Raw genomic sequence first — 19,543 nt, 5'->3', positions numbered from 1 at the left:
ACTGAAGAACCTCCCATGCATCCTTCGCAGAAGTGCACACTGAGATCAGTTTAAACATTGTTAAATCTACTGAATTAAAGATTGCATTTAACGCCTTTGAGTTTTGATTGGCATTTGATAAATCGTCTGCTGTCCACCGTTTTCTGGTGTTGGAAATACATCCCCATCCGCATCTGTTATAGTTGGTAGCTTCCATCCAGTAACAATAGATCTCCAGGCTCTCTCGTCAATGGCTTTGATGTACGCCCTCATCTTGACTTTCCAGTAGGTGTAGTTTGTGCCATCAAGTACAGGAGATCGCATAGAAGCAGTCATCTGAGTATCCATCACGAATTCGTTTCTGAAAAAGAAATAGGAACAAACACTTAGTATACGTCAAGTGTTGGCTCTTGATGCCAATTGAAAGAATTTATGGTCCCGAATTCGTTTAATACAGAGGTGTTATATTAAGTGTTATGACACTTGTATAAACATGCAGCGGAAATATAAAAACAATACTCAGATTAAAAATGTTCACAAGTAAAAACTTGTGAACTTGCCCTTTAAATGACGTAAAAACTTATTTTAAAAACAGTATTACAAGAATACAAAGAGAAGAAGTACAAAAACTTCTTCCTTATGAATGAATCACTAGCTTGATCATTCTTACAACCAAATCTAGAAACAAAAAGATAAATACTAAAAATTCTAGATTTCAAAGAATGTACTCGTGAGGAGTACGTACAACAGAGATTCTAGAAACACACTAAAACTCTCATGTATTCTTTTCAGCTCTCGGTTTTTTGTTTCTTCGAATCCTTAAAAATTCCTTGAGTCTTGAAGTCGGTATTTATAGACATTCCAAGCTTCCACTCCTCAGCCCATGATCTGCAAGAAAACCAACTACAAGAGCACTCAAGAACATGGGTTAGTGGGTTAGTTTAGTAGTTAAAATAATATCCACAATTTAACCCCACTAATAAGCACTACTTAGCCCACTAAGTAATATACTTAGCCCACTAAGCCATAACTAAAATTTAGTTTGAAAGTAGGAGAGTTAAAAACACATTGTGGAAATTCACGTGTTTCAAGATGTTTTATTGCTTTAGTCGTTTTATTAAAAAAGAATAAAAAAATTGCTTGAGTCGAATACATCGATGAGTTGTGATGATGAGATATGACCAATTTGATGATGAAATTGCTTATTTTGTTGTGATAAAAACTAGATGTTCGGTTATCTTCCGATTCAATTTAACTTGGAAGCGAACTACTGTTAGGAATCACAGTTTGTGCATTACTTTTGTTGAACGTTTTTTTATTTTAAATTGGGAATTAATTTGTGCTAGATTAAGCTATTTTCGGTTTTAGAGCCCACCTTAGGAAATTTATGATAAGATGTGTTGAGTAATGAGTGATTTGAGATATGATTTGGCCTTCTTTGAACCGTTTCAGCCTTTGAAGCCGACATTTTATCAAAATTAACCTTGATTTGAGCCTTGGAGAAACGGTGTTCTTTCTTTTAGCCAATACTTTATAAGGTAGAATAGATGAAAATTCTTGAAATAAATTATATATATATATATATATATATATATATAATATATATATATATATATATATATATATATATATATATATATATATATATATATTGTAACACCCCACCTTTCCAAAACCCGAGACTAATATTCCTAACTCGAAAACCCTTAGGAAATATTAGTATACGATTATATGCATTACGTGAATTTAATTATGTTACTTACGTGAATAATTACGTGCGCTATTATATATGTGAATTATACGATTTAAAATTTCCGTAAATTGAAATACTATGGAATTTCGTGAATTACGTGGTTTATGTGCATAATTGCGTATTCTTAGTTATTTGATAAATTATTTGAAACTTGGTAAATTATGTGAATTGTATACATATATATATACTCGTACATACATGCATGCATACGTATACATACATATATACTTGCATTATACATTTGAATATATATATATATATATATATATATATATATATATATATATATATATATATATATATATATATATATATATATATATATATATATGTCCGAAATTGTGTGTGTGTTCGGGATATGTGTGTGTGTGTGTTAAGATGCAAGTTGTAATTTAAATTAAATAAATAAATTATATGTAATTAGGCATGCATTACACTTGGCAAAACACTCATCATTTTCCCTAATCCTACACTCCACCCTCATTAGTAAGATGAAGAGACACCTTCATCTTTTTCCTTCCAACACATCTACACTTACTTGTCTCTCTCCCCTCTCTCCACCGAAACCATCACCACCATCATCGGCTCCTCCTCTCTCCACCTCACTTCACATTTTAAAGAAATTCCCAAAACTTAAAATGAGAGTTCCTTATTTAACACTTGCCTTGGACTACTCCAAGAACACCATCAAGACCACTTGCCTTCTTTCGGGAGATCACAACTCCTCCCTCCTTGAAGCTCACACCATTTCCTTCACAATCAAGGTGGCTTGGTTGAACTTCGGTGCTTGAAAGCTTTCATCCCTTTCGGTTATTTTTCTTTCTTCGATATTAAGGTAAGAATTGCCGATTCTTGCTGCAATTAAATGGCATCAATAGTATAAAAAAAAAAGGGTTTTCAAAATTTTCTAAAAGATTGGGAGTGATTTCGAAAATTTAGGGGTTTTTGAAGAAAAATGAAAAATGAGTGTTTCTTGTTAAATTCTTGTTCTTGCATGCATCATCTATGTTAATAGTGGTTAGATACAGCATTTATTGGCCAAAGGCCTTAAAAATTTCAGATTTCAAAAAGGGGTTTTCAAGAAAATGAAAGTTTTAACTTTTTGTGGTTGCATGTGTAGATCTTCGAATGTTTGGGCCAAATCTGTAATTTTTGTAAAGTCTGTCCGGAAAATGTTTTCAAAACTGATTTCTAGCATTTATTGAACTAAAATTTCGGATTTAAAGAATTTTTGTAAGAAAAAGTTGATTTGGATATTCTATTAAGCTTGCATGTGTAGATCTAGATATTTTGGGGTAAAATATGCAATTTCCGAAATTTCTGCACAAAGAGATTTTCCAACTTCATTTTTCTGCATCTAATAAAGTAGAATTTCAGATTTATTAGGGGTTTTTATGAAAAAGTTGATTTTGAACTTCTAGTGTGGTTGCATGTACAAATTTCGAAACTTTTGGGTCAAAACTGCAATTTCCGAAAAATCTCTCATTTTTAAAGTTTGGATCTGTTTTACAGTAAGTATTAGATAAGAAAAAGTTTTATTTAACAAGTTTTTTATTTAATTAGAATTATGTTAGAGTTTTGAATTTTTAAATTGAAAAAGGGATTTTCCAAGTTTTTATTTCAAGAAAATTTCGAAACTTTGTAAAAACTTAAAATAATTTCAGAACCTGGAATTTGAGTCATTTATGAGTTCTAGGATTTAATTTGGGAATTTTTGAGATTAGTTGGCTAATATTTCGAAAATTAGGATAATTGCATGTCATTTGCATATGTTGTGTGCCTTAAGTGTTCATGTTTTGATTTAATGGTTATGAATTATAAATTTTAGTATTTTGGTACTTTAATTACTGCTGGATGTGTTTAATGGTTGTGAGAAATTGATTGGAATGGATTATTACCTAGATGTGGTAATAAGTCCATTAAATGAAAGGTAAAAAGGAGTATTCGTTCTTAAGCTTGCTTTGATGAATAATTAGTGAGGTTAATGTGTTGATTGTGCGTGTGTGTATGCTGAAATTGTGTGAATGTGTGGGTGCTGATTGTGCATGGTGTGTGTGCCGTGTGTGGTTGTGTGTTTATGTGTGTGAAATTGGGATTTTTGCTCAAAATATAATTATGTGGTAAATTGTGATATTTGTGTAATTTGTGGCACTTGATTGATATTTGTGATGTCATGTGTGGGTTATAGCATTATTTCGAAAAGTTGAAAAAAAAATGATTTTTACTTGAAAGGTTAATGGAATATCAGGTAATAAACAACTCGGATATAGTGGGCCGGTATCCAACTAGGATGATGTGGTAGAGGTTTGATTCCACTTAGTGAAAACGGGCTCGTAACAGGTTTATTATCCGGTACAGAAATTAATCTTTCACGGATCCGATAAACCGAAAAATGTGTTTTTCATGATTTTCACAAAAAGGGCATTTTAGTCATTTTGCATAATTACGTGATCTTATTAAATGATGTGTTTTCGTGAGATATGTGATTTGACCGATTGCCTTGTGTTGTTGTGCGAAACGTGGGTAAGAACGGGTATACAATATTATATATTATGTATAACGTATTTCCAAAGTTCGATAATACTCGGATTTCTTACTGAGCTTTATAGCTCATATAGATGTCTTTTAATTGCAGGTAGTAGTAATCCTCAGCCGGGATGGATCGAGTAGTGGATCGAGGTCTTGCCCGGGATTTTGGAAGAAGTACGAGGACCTATGAACGTTGCTAGAACTTTTGGTTATTTTCTTTTGGTGGTGTAACCCTAAAACCGTAACATTTCTCTTTTCGTACTTTTGAACTCGTTTTTCATTATGAATCGCACTTATTTCCTACCTTAATATGTTGAGTTTCGTGATTTGCCATTTTCATGTCTTCGCTAGAAAACTTCGAATTATTCACCAAAATAACCTTTTCGAACTCTGATTTATTCTCGAACCAAAAACCGATCGTGATATTGTAGCACTCGAACGAAGAACCTCCTTTCGAAACTTATTCCAAAAAAACGAAATCTTTGTTCGGCTAAAGTAACCCAAGAAAAGTTATTCGTGAAAGTGCAAGTTTTCATTACCCAAAGGAGTAAATTTTTGATAATTGCATTTTCGCCCCATTTCAATGTTTCAATATTTACAAAGAGATCCTTTGCTTCCGCAAGTTTAATAAATATTCCGATAAACCGGTTCGATTTATCGCCCGACTAGAAGGGGGGTGCTACATATATATATATATATATATATATATATATATATATATATATATATATATATATATATATATATATATATATATATATATATAGATATATATATATATATAGATATATATATATATATAGATATATATATAGATATATATAAAATAAAAGGATGAGAAGAAGAAGAAAATAGTAGAAGGGAGAAAAAAGGAGTAGGAGTTGAATTATTTTGAAAGCTCGATCTATTTGCTCAAGAGCAAGAGTAAACAACTTTTGTAATCTTGAGAATCCAGTTTATTAAGTCCTTAGACGTGAATTCATTGTTTCAATCGCCTATCTTTAAAATTTTGGAGTAATCACCTCAATTCAAGAAGTTTAGCCACTTATACCCATATTTCCTACCTTGAACAAAAACACCTAACGATTGAAAGCCAAAAATCCCCAATGATCCCAATAGCTTGATATTCGGTATTAGTAGAGTATAAGAATTTGATGAGAATTTGGAGTCAAACATATGATGGGAAAATTACAGTTTATGTCCCTAAACTTTACCACTAAAACGATTTATGTCCTCAAACATTTCAATCCACGAAATATGTCCTCAAACTTATAACTTTTGATCACTTTATGTTCTGCCGTTAACGTCGGGAGCTAACTTCGACGGAAATAGCACGTCACGTGATGTGGAGACATTTCCGGAGTTAGCACGTCACGTGACCTGTTTTTTTCCGGAGTTAGCTCACGTCACCTGTTAATGTCGACCTGTACAACACCCAGTGCCTACTTGGTCGACGAAACGTGATGTGGAGCGACACGTCATTCTCCTCCCCTATTTATATTCTAAAATCCCTAATTCTCCATATCCCCAATGAACCCGTAAATCCAATGCCTAAAACCCCATTTCGAATCCTTCAATTGAGGTGAAATTCGAAAATAGCAGAATCGTCTGTGAATCCATGGCCCTTTTTTGTGGTGTTTTACCAGCAAAATAGCCCAATATACAAATGCCGAATGTTTCCTCGATTTCACTTTCATCTTCGGGCTGAAATATCATGTCTTCTTCCACTTCGTTGGGGAAGTCGGGTAGCTGGAATCCGTTGTTGGGCACTCTATTCTTGGCGAAAAAAGAATTATATGCAGCTTTGACAGGTGCTGCATGTTTTTTTTTTTCCGGAATTGGTTCAGACATTTCGTCGAACACCTTCTGGGCAGGTTCTGAATTTGCTGAGTTGGGTAGAATTTGTGCCATCTTCACCATCCTTGTGCTCGCTTCATTGAGACCACAAGGGGCACAAGCATCAGCAGGCGAAGAATCACACGACCCCAACGTTCTAGAGACGGAGTTGGGAGAAGAATTAAAGCTTCCTCTAAAATCTTTTTTCAGAACCAGAAGAGGAGTCGCGTTTACCTTCTTCCTCTCGATTGCAGGCATGTGTTTGCACGTGAATCTGTTGTTTTTTGAGAAGGGAAAAACTCTTCAAATGTGAGAATATTTGGATTTTTTATGGGTTTATGACTTCGATTTTAATATGGGTTCGAGCAAGAATGCAAATTGGATTGAAAATTTGGGAATGGGTTGAGGTGATTGAAATTGTGAAGTGTGGAAAAATTATGGTGTATGGGAATGAAACGTGATTTGGGATTTGGGATTTGGGATTTGGGAGAGTGAGTTAGAGGAAATTAGTATATTCTTGTGCCACGTCAACATTTAATATTCAATATATTATTACACATCACATTTAACGGCCACATAGACGTCACGTGAGCCTCGCGTGCTATTTCCGTCGAAGTTAGCTGACGACGTTAACGGCAGAACATAAAGTGATCAAAAGTGGCAAGTTTGAGGACATATTTCGTGGATTGAAATGTTTGAGGACATAAATCGTTTTAGTGGTAAAGTTTAGGGACATAAACTGTAATTTTCCCAACATATGTACATAAGTATAATTTTTTTCTATTTTTAATTAACAAATATTGGATGCTTGAAGCAACTGTATGATTTGTGGTTTTTTGCAATGGTAAGTGACTAAGTGCTTTTGAATTGCGAGCTTGCAAGTATAATTTTTACTATAGTTAAAAGTTCTCAAAACGTGAAATTGGTCAATGATCTATGTGAGGAGATGCATTAGTTGAGTTATTTGCTTATGATTAATTTTTGCTTGAAGACATGCAAAAATTCAAGTTTGGAGGTGTGTTAAGTGTATATTTGTACACTTAATATTTTAATTGGAGCTTTTGGTGTATTTTATTGATAATTGATGCTTAAATTTTTGATTTATTGTCCTTCAGGCACAAAGTGATGAATTTGATAAATTGAGGGTCAAAACTGTAATTTATAAGAAAATGTAGACAAAATCGGACAAGTCAAAGCCACTGGACCGGTCAAGATCTCAGACGGCCGTCCGAGTCAAGAAAAAGGAAAAATAACTCACGGCATTTCGGATGGCTATCCGAAATGTAGTTCAAAACACCTAACGGTCGTCCGAGCAGGTGGGGCTGCTAAGGAATTTCCAATTGTACAAGGAAAAACTGCCTTTCGCCAACTTTTCCAACTTATAAAAGGTCATCTCAATTCTCAAGCACAAAACCAGGGGTCCTCTTTTTACGCAATTGTGAGAATAAAGAAGCAATAACGAAGACGAAGAATTTGTAGACATATTAGATCTGCCCATGGCTGTTGTGAAGATGTTTGTTTGTGTACCAAGAAGTAGCAGGTTCCATGATATTATTCTTAGAACATTTTATTTGCGAATGACATGACTATGTATTTAAGAGGGTAAAGAATAAGAGAAATTAGATTGGTTTTTAATTTTTAGTAGAGGTTAGGAAAAAGCTGGAACAAACATACAGGCATAAACAACTGTTTCATGAAGAACTCTGTACTGAAAAAAAATGCTGCTAGCTAATGAATTCGACTTGCTTTTCTCTGTGAATTTTGTTCGACTTTACATAATAAACACTACTAAATCTTGATCTAAATAGGAGGAAGAAATCTTGGAAGTTTATAAACTAAAATGTTAAATAGTAATCAATGACATGGAAGAAATTAGGAAATATTTTTATTCATAATTTTTCTTTTATTAAAAAATCAATTAAAATATAATTTTTATGACATTTTGTTTTTGTCAAAGTAGAGCTACAACAAAATTGATAAATTATCATAGCAACTACATCACATAAAAATATTATTTAGGGTAAATTGCACCCATACTAGCTAAAGTAATAGTCCGTTAGAATCCTATCGGAGTAATGTATCCAATTTATTATCCCATTAGAGTTTCTAACTATGTTTCAGGGGTAAGTGTAATTATCGATACCACAAGGACCTTAAAATTATTTTAGCATACCTCAGAAGTATTGAGTGTAATTTATCCTATTATTTAAATGTAATTAATTATTGAAAAGCTAGAAAACCTCAACTCATATATTCGTGCAAGTCATCAATCTCTGCAAATTACATATATTAATGTTTGACTTTCTTTCGGCTGATGCATATTGGTAGGTGTTTATGATGAAGACGTTATTGTTATCAAATGCCAAATATATGCTGACTGAGTAAAAACTTAATTCACAATCTTTCCAGTTTGATTATCCTATTTTGACTTTGCTCTGATCTTCTTGTTAGTGTCTAAGAAATCACAAATTTTTCATAATCTGTTAGTCGATTATCCAAAAAAGATGGCTGCAACATATGCGGCTTTAGTTTCTCTCACTCATACTATTGACCAGATCCTCAATCCACCTCCTCATCATCACTTCAATTTTGATCGTGATCAGATTAATTGTCTACGACAAAAAGTCGATTTCTTGATAGATTTTCTCGAAAAAAATCAATCAAGTACTGGAGGAGATCACAAAGAGATCGAAGATTTGGAGACGAGAATCAGGGTTGTAGCTGAAGGAGCAGAGTATATCATCGAAGACAATGTGATGAACCACATTCTTGCTGGATCTGAAGTCGACAGATCAGTAGAAACCTCAACCTTATCTGAAGGTGTACAAACATCAATACAAGATTTTGATTCCATCGAGGAAGAGTTGGTGAGAATCGAGAAAGATCATGTGCAGCATAAAAACTCCATAACAACGGAAGCTAGTTTATCATCATCGTCATCGAGGCCTCTTCTTCCGATTGGCAAAAACATCATGGTGGGATTCGACGGCCACGTGAACGAAATTATGGGTGCTCTCTCCACCGATGAATCTAATCGTCAAATTATCCCTATTGTTGGAATGGGAGGCATAGGTAAGACTACTCTTGCCACTCATGTCTATACCAATCCTTTTATCGTGCAACACTTTCATGTTCGTGCTTGGTTTACGGTTTCCCAAGAATATACCAAAAAGGAGATTCTTCTAGGCCTTTTGCATAAGATTAATAATAAAAATTCAAATGATGCACATGACATGAATGATGAAGATGAACTTGGAGATAAATTGCACAAAACTCTGTTTGGGAGGAAGTATTTGATAGTGATGGATGACATGTGGGATATCAATGCGTGGGAGATGATAAATATGTTCCTTCCAGATAACAATAATGGAAGTCGAATCTTGGTAACTACTAGGCTATTGAGGTTGGCTATGGATATTGGGTCTTGTCGCCCTTATCAACTAAATTTCCTAGATGAAGAACAAAGTTGGGATCTACTCTCCCAAAAGATATATGCAGACAAATGTTGCCCCGTTGAACTCGAGGTAATTGGAAGAAGTATTGCAAAAAAATGCAGAGGTCTTCCTTTGGCCCTTGTTGTTATTGGTGGGGTTCTTGCAAAGTCGAAAACAGAAAATTGGAAGTACATTGAAGAAGATGTAACTTCAGCAGTGCGCAATCAAGATGACGAGTTTTACATGAAGATATTATTGTTGAGTTATAATAACATGCCTATATATCTCAAGCCTTGTTTTCTTTACTTTGCCGTGTTCCCAGAAGATTATACCATCAAAGTTTCCAAGCTAGTCAGTTTGTGGGTTGCTGAAGGATTCATAAGGCAATGTGGGCATAAAAGCTTAGAAGAAAATGGAAATGAGTATTTGGAAGATCTTATAGATAGGAATCTCGTTTTGGTTGATTGGAGATCAATTAGTGGAGAAGTGAGGTCCTGCCGCATTCATGATCTTTTAAGTAATCTATGTAGGACAGAAGCTCAGAAAGACAATTTTATTCTTACTAGAAAACTTTATAACCCCAATACTTTAAGTTACCTAAAGATCACACAACGCCTCAATATTAATGGTGGCAAATGGAAAGGGATGAAACTTACGCCCGATACATCACCAGTACCTATACGGTCTTTGTTATGCTTCTCTCCTGAGGATTCAAATGATTACACTGTTGATCAGGTTGGGTTACTACGGGTATTGAATGGGGTTGATAGATATCCTATACATGAAATTCTACAGCTAATTAACTTAAGATATGTTTCTTGCATGGGTCCGATGACTGCGATGTCGTCTTCTATATCCCGACTTTGGAGTCTACAAACTTTAATTGTTGATGGAGAGTTGAATTTACCAAGTGAGATATGGCAGATGCCCCAACTTCGACATGTTGAGGCCACACGAATACATCTGGCTGATCCTCCTCCAGATGATGTCAAGAACATCATACTTCTTCAAAATCTACAAACACTTTCAACAGTCATAGATTTGAAATGCACTGAAGCGGTAATTAAAAGAATCCTAAATATCAAGAAGTTTGGAATTATTTGTCCGACATTTGGATCTATTTTTTTAAGAAATCTTGGCCATCTCCATAAACTTGAAGAACTTTATTTGCAATGTACTCCTTGTGGTGGAGATGTTGTCTTCCCAAATTCACTTAAACGGTTGATCTTACGTGGATGCAAGATTCCTTGGGAAGATATGTCTGTTGTTGGTTCACTACCCAACCTTGAAGCTCTCACGTTGTGGACAAATGCTGTTGTAGGCCAAAAGTGGATTTCAAAAGAAGGGGAATTCACTCGACTCAAGTTCTTGTACATTTATGAGTGTGAATTGGAGATATGGGAAGCAGACAATACACATTTCCCATGTCTTGAAATTCTAAGTCTTGGGTACTTAAACCTCAAGGAGATCCCGTCTGAATTTGCCGAAATATTATCACTTCAAGCGATTAACTTTGATTGCAATAGCAACAATGACCTTTTGCTATCAGCAAATGAAATATCAGAGCAACGAGAGAACCTAGGATACAATGCTCTTCATGTTCAAAATTTCACATGTGGAGTGTTCAGAATTTGGGTGAAGAGAGGTATTAATCTTGTTGTTGTTAATGACGGCCACATCGGAGATCCTTATGTTGTTATCACGAGTTCCAAACAGGTTTTGCGTTCTTACTTCTTGATGTTTTTTTTTTTTTTTTTAATTTATTATTAGTGTTCCATTTACCCTCACAAAAATATTTCTTAAACAAAAATCATTACAAATTATTAATATTCAAGGATAATTTTATCATACTGCACTCCAAACGTCACACAACCTCCGCTTGCCTACATTGTTGTGGTTTAAAAATTCTAAAATGACCTCTCATCGCATGTCGTCTCTTTCACTTTCATTGTTGACATATACCTCCCACCATTGCTGTTGTATTTTCTTTCTTATTAGTTAGATACAATCTCAAAGGGAGGTCATAACATAATTTACTGAATTTGGAATAAGTTTTTAATCACAATCAGAACTCCGGAAAAGTTTGTGTCAGTATATAATTGGACCTTAACTCAAGGGACAGCACATTAATTTATTATCCTTTGCATATGTGCATATATTTGCATTAAATATTTTGCCTTTCGAGTTTTCTAGAACAAAATTTGCAATTTAGTATAAATCTTTATGATGCAGAGTGTGAAGACTCGTGTTGTGACGAAAGATATTAATCCGGAATGGGACGAGAAACTCGGAATTCGTGTTGCAAATCGCAGTCATTCAATTTCTCTGGTGAGGTTCTTTAATTTATAATATATAAAAGAAAATCTGATAGCAAGTGGTACAATATTTCTTTGAGTTAAAAATGTGAAATTCAATGTAGAATGAGTTCATCCAAATAAGTTCAACTTATTATAGATTGGAAATCTTTAGTTTCAATGTATGCTGATTCATAGTGTATGTATGGTTGTAGACAGTGCATGACCGCACCAAGTTCAAATTTGATGACAAGTTGGGAGAAGCGAATTTGGATATTAGACCGTTTTTTGAAGCCGTGAAATTGAATCCAAATGGCCTTCCAAATGGTTCAATAAGCGCACGAGTATTGCCTTCGATCTCCAATTGCCTTACCGAAGAGAGTTCCGTTTTCTGGGAAAATGGGACAGTAAAACAGGACATGTGCCTGAGATTGAAAAATGTCGAATGTGGAGCAATCGAACTTCAACTCGAGTGGATTAATAAATTTAAACAACGGCGGGCTCAAAATACAACTCACGCGGTGGATTGAAGTTCGTGCTTACACTAATTTATGGGTGTGTTTGGATCAAGTAAAACAATCAATAAAACAGTGAATACTATGTAAAATACTAATTTATGGGAAAATTGCATATCACCCCTGTAAATTTCTGATTTTCGCACTTTACCCCTTCAATTTGTTTTTGAAAGTCAATGTACCCTTCAAAATGTTATTCTTGTTGCACTTTGCCTCAATAGCAAAATTCCGATGGATTAATCATCGGAATTGAGTATTTTTGTTGCACGTTGTCCCTTTAAATGTTAATTTTGTTGCACGTTGCCCTTTTAAATGTTATTTTTGTTACACGTTGCCCCTTAAAACTCTACTCTTTTGCACGTTCCCCTTATCAAATGTTGTTTTTATTGCACAATGCCCTCCAAAAAATGGCTCCTATGACAAAGTGCAACAAAATAATATTTCAAAAGGAATTATCCATTTATTGAATTTCGAATGGGAGAAACTATAAAAATGGGAAATTTATAAGGGTTGAAGTGCATTTTGTCCTTTATATATTTAACAAAAGCACAACTTTACATGAAAATTAATTGCGTTTACGTTTTTTCTTATTTCAGAAAATCAGTGTGATCCAATAACAGTCCATAAGTCTTTGAAATGTGTCAGCATGATGATTTGACACTTTGCACTCTTAAATTATATGCTATTGACATTTTGCATCCTTAAATTGGAAAAATAGCAGAATGCCTTCCAATTACATTTTACTTGGCACTTTGCACCCTAATTTATTTTTTTTGCTAGAAAAGTGACATGCTACCTATTAAAGAGGGGTAGATTTATCTTTCTTTATTGTTCACAAACTTAAATATATTTCATCTTCTTCATTTCACATATCCAAACCCGACGATGACAACACAAAGAACAACTAATGTTCATTGTTCTCTATCAAGAGTCTGAGATACTTTAGTCCAATTTTTAATAAAATTTATATTTTATTTAATTTAGAATAAATACGTATTCAATAAAAAACAAGCATTCAAAATTAATGTATGTTAATGTGTTACATTCAGATAAAGGTCATGCAATCTGCAATTCCATAAATTTTCATCACTTAGATATTATTTTTAAACATATAATAAAAATAACTTTTTCTTCTTCGTATAGGCTTAAAAGGAGAATTATGTACATATTATGGTTATTTGTGCAAAAAAAGTGTTTACTTCTACTGTTTTCGTTACATAAATTGGTTCAAACATCAAATGCCTTGATGGTTTTAGTACAATCCAAGAAACGCATGTAAAGATTATGAACAAGATTTTGAGCTAGACAAGAAAGCACACATTCTGGTGTGAATGTGTTAAAATATCTGCAAAGTGAGTTCTACTTTTCAGCAATTACAAGCATTGCTTTTGCGTTTAGTAGACATCTTGGTTCTATTATGCATGATTGCATTCAATCTTTTTATCTTAATATTAAGAGACATCAAAAAGACAAATGGAATAATCAAAACACATTCACTACAAGAAATATTGGTTTTAGTGACGATTTTGTATGGTCGCTAAAAGTTAGAAAATGGTAGCTAAAACTTCTAGCGACCAAATTAAGTTTGGTCACCGGTGGTCACAACAGGGTAGTTACTAAAAGTACTCAGCGACAAGAAAATTAATTGGACGCTAAAATATGAGATTTAGCGGCGAATTAATAATGGTCACTAAAAATATAATTATTAACGACCAGTTTTTGACTCGCTAATGTAAATTTTATGGTAGCAATAATATTAACGTGGTTGCTATAGCAACATATATAGTGGCCATATAATTTTGGTCGCTAAATGATATATACGTATAGTGACCATATTTTATTGTTGCTATAGGATATATATTTGGCCACCACATTTTTTGGTTGCTACATAATATACATATAGTTAGACACGGCCACGGGCCGGTTTTGGGCCCGGAACCGGCCCGAACCGGCCCGTTGACGGCCCAAACCGGCCCGTTGACCAAGTGAACCGGCCCGGGCCCGTGAACCGGCCCGTCCCACCCGGGACGGGCCCGGTTCTGAAAATTGATGAACCGTGAACCGCCGGGCCGGCCCGGCGGTTCACCCGGATTTAAAAAAAAAAAAAAAACAAAAAAAAATTCGAAAAAATTCAAAAAAAAGTGAATAACGGCCGGGTTGAACCGGCCCGAACCGGCCCGGGTGAACCGGCCCGGGTGAACCGGCCGTTATTCACTTTTTTTTGAATTTTTTCCCCCCCAAAATTTCATAAAATAATTCAAAAAATCATTTAAAATTCAAAATCTTTAAAATTTTAAATTTAAAATTAATTTCAAGTCTTTTCATTTATTTCATTTTCCTTTTTCTATTTAAAAGTACTTCTTTTAATTTACTTATTCATAAAATATTTCAAAAAATCATTTAAAATTCAAAATCTTTAAAATTTTTAATTTAAAAAAAAAAAAAAAAAAAAAATCAAAATTTCCGGGCCGACCCGGAACCGGCCCGGATAGGCCCGGAACCGGCCCGAACCGGCGGGCCGACCCGGCCCGCTGAACCGCCCATTCCACGGGCCGGTTCCGGTTCCGGAAATTGTGAACCGTGAACCGGTTCGAACCGGCCCGGAACCGGCCCGAACCGGCCCGTGGCCGTGTCTACATATAGTGACGGTATATATTGGTTTTTAAATAATATATATCTGTTGGTTGCTAAAATATATACATATAGTGACCATATTATTGGTAGCAATAGTTTTTACATGGTTTCAACAATTATTAAATTTACTGACCAATTCAGACCAATAATTAATTGGTTGCATTAATCATTAATGTTTATTTGCAGCAGTAGCTGTAAAAATAAAATTAAAATAAAATTAAACATTGCAAATTTACATATTATCAATCAAATGTGAATATTATAATTTCAATTTATCATATTAAATACAATAATAAATCAATCATTCCAAATAATAAAAAAAGATTACTATTATTATTTCATAATAAATTCCACTTCATAAATTGTTAAGCGACAACAAATATGACTTCCACGATAACGTCCTTTCACTTCATCAAACAGTCCAACCTGAAAAAGGGGAAAAAAAATCAATTAGAAAATAAAAAATCATATGAAATTCCAATTATGCAATCAAAGTACATAATACTAAGTATACCTGGATCCACGATAAATAAATCTCGTATAAACGTGAGTAACACCCGATAATCTAATATTATATTCTGTGTCAGCTCCATCTAAAATAAGAGTATTAATTTGTTTAAATTTATATATGTCAAACAAAAAGCCAGCTTCTTCTAGTAACAAAAGAGAGAACAAAATATATGGTACCAAAGAACAAAATTGTGACGCCCACTATCGAAATACAATGATCCTAAATGGTCCAAGAGTCGGGAAAAGAACGATTTGCGTTCAATGAACAAGAAACAAATCATTTAGAATCATAATAGAAGAAGTAGTTCCAACTAGTATACAAGTAAAGATGTGAAACAATTCCGAATTGATAGAGAAACAAATTGAAACTGGTTGAATTATTCAAGGTAGATAAAATAACTCAATTGAGTAATCAAGGAATCGGGATGAGAAATTACTCGAATAATTCCCGAATCAAGATGAGAACTTATTAAGTTCCATGAAGAGGATTTCGAATCGATCATTATTTTCAACAATTCAAGAATCAAAGTAACATATATCACATTTAAGTGATCAAGAAGCAATAAAATATCTTATTCTCAGTGTGCATTCTATTTTTCCAATAAATAATAGTGAAGAAATAGAGATCCTCACCTGAAATAATGCAAGTGCAATAAAAACACCTTACTCTCGAATCATGCTCAAGTCTTGAATGAGAGCATAAATATACTCAACACCTATGAAATATTAGAATTAAATAAGTTATCGAATGTTAACATAATCGTTTACTATTCGGTTCTATTTCATATAAACATCCTAACTTAAATCTTATGCCATAACTGACAATCGAACATAATACACAATTTCTATGGAGTTCTATTTACCAAATACAACACACTCCAGCATCAATTCACATGGTACGGAGTTGACTCGTGTTTGTTTGACGAGTTCTCGAAACAAAGGTTTAAAACATTTGTTTCCACAATTTCTTTGAAAAATCAAGACAATTGGTACGATTATCCAAATTGGGAACGTAATATGCCAAATGAAAGCTAACAACTGCATCTACATGTTCACTGAAGACTCTGATCACAAACTATGATCCCAGCATATTCAAAACATGCCCAAAAGATGATTACAGAAAACTGCCCGAATTTTGGATAAATTCTCTTTTCTGGTACAGTTTATTGTAAAATTCATAACTATTTGTAAACTTATCCAAATTGGCCAAACAATATACCAAATCAAAGCTGACAACTTCATCTAAAAGTTTACTTACGATATATATCCCAAATTATTATCCTAAGACGGTAATAAAACCCAACGAAGATGATTCATCAAAACTGCCCTGTTTTTGGCAGACTCACCGCCGTCAAATTCTCATCTCTAAAAGGCTATAAGATTTGCTCGAATTAGAAGCAATTTAACACTTACACATAATTATCACGGTCCTCAACGAGTTTTGTGAAGAGACTGGTTCGAAAATCTCACTCCAAACCCTTCGATTTCGACTGCGAAAACAGGTGCGGCAGAAGGTTTACTATTTCTCAGAATTTCGCCAACATAGCTGTCGGGTTAAATTTGGTTATATAACTTGAAGAAATAACTAACAAAGTCTTTCTCAAATAACAAAGTCTTCTCACCTCGAGTTAGCACCAAAAGCAACATCATAGACCGAAATTTTCTTAGGTACACAACCACGAATGACACACCTGAAATAAGAATCCATTAGTTTCTTAAGCTTCACCTTCGATCACATTACTTTAAACTTGTTGCTCAATGTGCATAAGACAAATTTCAAATAACTAATGACTCAAATAACTAATGACACAGATAGATGCTAACTATGGACATTAAACTAGAAACCAACGTTATTTGTTGTCACATTTTCTTCCAAAAATCGTAGCAGGCCGTACGCTTATCCAAATTGGGAAAACAATATACCAAATAAAAGTTCACAACTTTATCTACAATTGTGATGATGATACCAACCCCAATTACTAAGATAACACAACAATAACAGCCCGAAAAGTTGAATACAGAAAGCTGCCAGAATTGTTTTGGACAAACTTGTTTGCTGTCACAGTTTATTTGAAAAATCATAACAATTTGTAGAGTTATCCAAATCGACCAAATAATATACCAAATCAAACCTCACAACTCAATATAGAAAACATCAGAAGACACATAGCCTAAATTATTACTCCAACATAACAAAAACAGCTCCGTATGATGATTAGGCAAAACTGCCCTGTTTTTTGACAGATTCGCTGTCGTCTGATTCCGACCCCTAAAAGGCTATAACACGTGCTCGAATTGGAAATAATTAAACACTCACTCATAGTTTTCGAGGTCCTCTACGAGTTTTGAGAAGGAATGATTCCCAAATTCACACTCCAAACCCTTCGATTTTGGCTCCGAAAACAGATACGGTAGCAGATTTTATTTCCCTTAGAGTTCCGGCGAGCAGGCTGAATTTCACACCAAATTTCGGCGACCACCGACGAATAAAACTGCCGAGCACCACCATCAATGGGAAGCTAACTTCTCGAGGTTTGTAACGGTACCTTCTATCATCAATACTCCACCGTTAACACCTCCGTTCATTTAATTATTTGAAGAGCCAAAAGCTGAACTCCAGACTCCGGCCACCATCGACGACCTCTGCCGGAAATCACCAACACCCGAGTACATCCGAACTCACAATTATTCCAAAGGTGGGTCCTGATCGACGAGATTCATTCTCGAAGGTCTCCAAACTTTTATTTTTCCTTAAAACCCAAATCTGAAATTATCTTTTCAAATCCCCAATTCTTTTCCTATAATCAATTCATCCGAATCCCCTTTATTGAATTCAAAAATTCTCTGATAGGGGTAGGAAGTAGGGCTTGGAGAAATTGGGTGAAATAGGAGAATACTTTTGGGGAAAACAAAAGAGGTAAGATAAGAGGGATTTTGGTGCACACATAATGAAGAAATTAAGAGAGAACTCCATCTTGATTTTCTGTGATATTAGCCGAGAATTGGTAGAGAGAGAGAAAGAGAGCGTAAGGAGAGAGTGAACAATTTTGTGATGAAGGAACGAAAGAAGGAGAATTGGGCCAATTGGCTGTATTTTTCATTATTTGCATTTTGGCCCTCCATCTTTCTTTTATTTTCTTTTCTTTTCATGATTTGTTTAAAAACTAAATTAGTGACCAAATCTATTTGATTTCCGAAAGTAGTTTCATAGTGACCAAATTCAATTGGTTACTAGCAACCCGATTAGATGGTTGTTAATAATTAAATTAAAGACTTGTAGCAACCGTAAAAAAATTTAATGATAAATTGGTCACTATTGACACTAAGTTATAGTGACCATAAAAATCGTCGGGACAAACTTTAACTTTAGTTGCTACAAGATGTCTAGCTATTAGTGACCACTTATAGCTACCAAATGTTCGTTCGTCGCAACAAGATTTAACCCTTCCCACTTTTGCTACAAAAGTACTTTTGGTCACTAAATGTGAATATTCAGTGACCATTTAGTTATGGTCGCTGAGAATTTGGTCACTGAAACTAGTTTTTCTTGTAGTGATTGTAATTACTATCCTAACAAAATCAATTTTTATATTTAATCTTACGAATTAGATATTTAACTAAAAAGACGAGAAAATCTACAAATGAATATTCTAATGTTTGGTTTCATCTCCCTGGCACAAAGCGATGGTTGAATTAGTTGTATTGTCGTAATTGACATTAATCTCGTACTCGTTTAAGAAACAAGTTTGTGAGAAATAAAGAAAGACAAATTTGCTGCATGCCCCTGTTCAAATCTCAAATAACAGACAACATGTCACTTTTCTAGCCAAAAAAATGAAGGATAAGTAACATTAAACCACTCAAACTTTGCCCGTTTATGCGGATTGCCATATCAACAAAAAAAATAAAAATTCAATCCCACCTGAACTCAATAAGTTGTGCCACGATACCCTTTTAATAATTAGGCGAAAATGGCCGGAACTAAACTCATGTGCTTGCACATGCAATTTGAAAGGGCATTTTTGTCTTTTCAAAATCACAATCCGTAATTCTTCGAAT

General features: G+C 34.3%; 1 protein-coding gene and 1 long non-coding RNA gene across 6 annotated transcripts; one reads left to right on the top strand and one right to left on the bottom strand.

Annotated features, from left to right (window-relative positions):
• Positions 1-8,418: 8,418 nt before the first annotated feature.
• LOC105972778 (putative late blight resistance protein homolog R1A-3) lies at positions 8,419-12,607 on the top strand. The gene is made up of 3 exons (XM_012997758.2): positions 8,419-11,247; positions 11,764-11,859; positions 12,041-12,607. Exons 1-3 carry the CDS (start codon positions 8,602-8,604, stop codon positions 12,353-12,355), a joined length of 3,057 nt encoding a protein of 1,018 aa, XP_012853212.2. The 5' UTR covers positions 8,419-8,601; the 3' UTR covers positions 12,356-12,607.
• Positions 12,608-15,169: 2,562 nt separating this feature from the next.
• Positions 15,170-18,581, bottom strand: LOC105972819 (uncharacterized). Of its 5 annotated transcripts, XR_016030797.1 has the most exons (6): positions 17,802-18,559; positions 17,107-17,175; positions 16,898-17,030; positions 16,118-16,200; positions 15,489-15,567; positions 15,170-15,400 (listed from the first exon to the last, which is right to left on the bottom strand). It is a non-coding gene; the product is annotated as an uncharacterized LOC105972819 (long non-coding RNA). The 5 variants fall into 5 exon arrangements; XR_016030795.1 differs by having other exon boundaries at positions 15,489-16,200; positions 17,802-18,564; XR_016030796.1 differs by having other exon boundaries at positions 15,170-15,567; positions 17,802-18,558.
• Between the last annotated feature and the right edge of the window lie 962 nt (positions 18,582-19,543).

Source organism: Erythranthe guttata, chromosome 4 (assembly GCF_056151865.1).
Source record: "Erythranthe guttata isolate IM_541 chromosome 4, IM_541, whole genome shotgun sequence".
NCBI lineage: Eukaryota > Viridiplantae > Streptophyta > Magnoliopsida > Lamiales > Phrymaceae > Erythranthe > Erythranthe guttata.
This window is presented reverse-complemented; position numbering and strand designations above follow the sequence as displayed.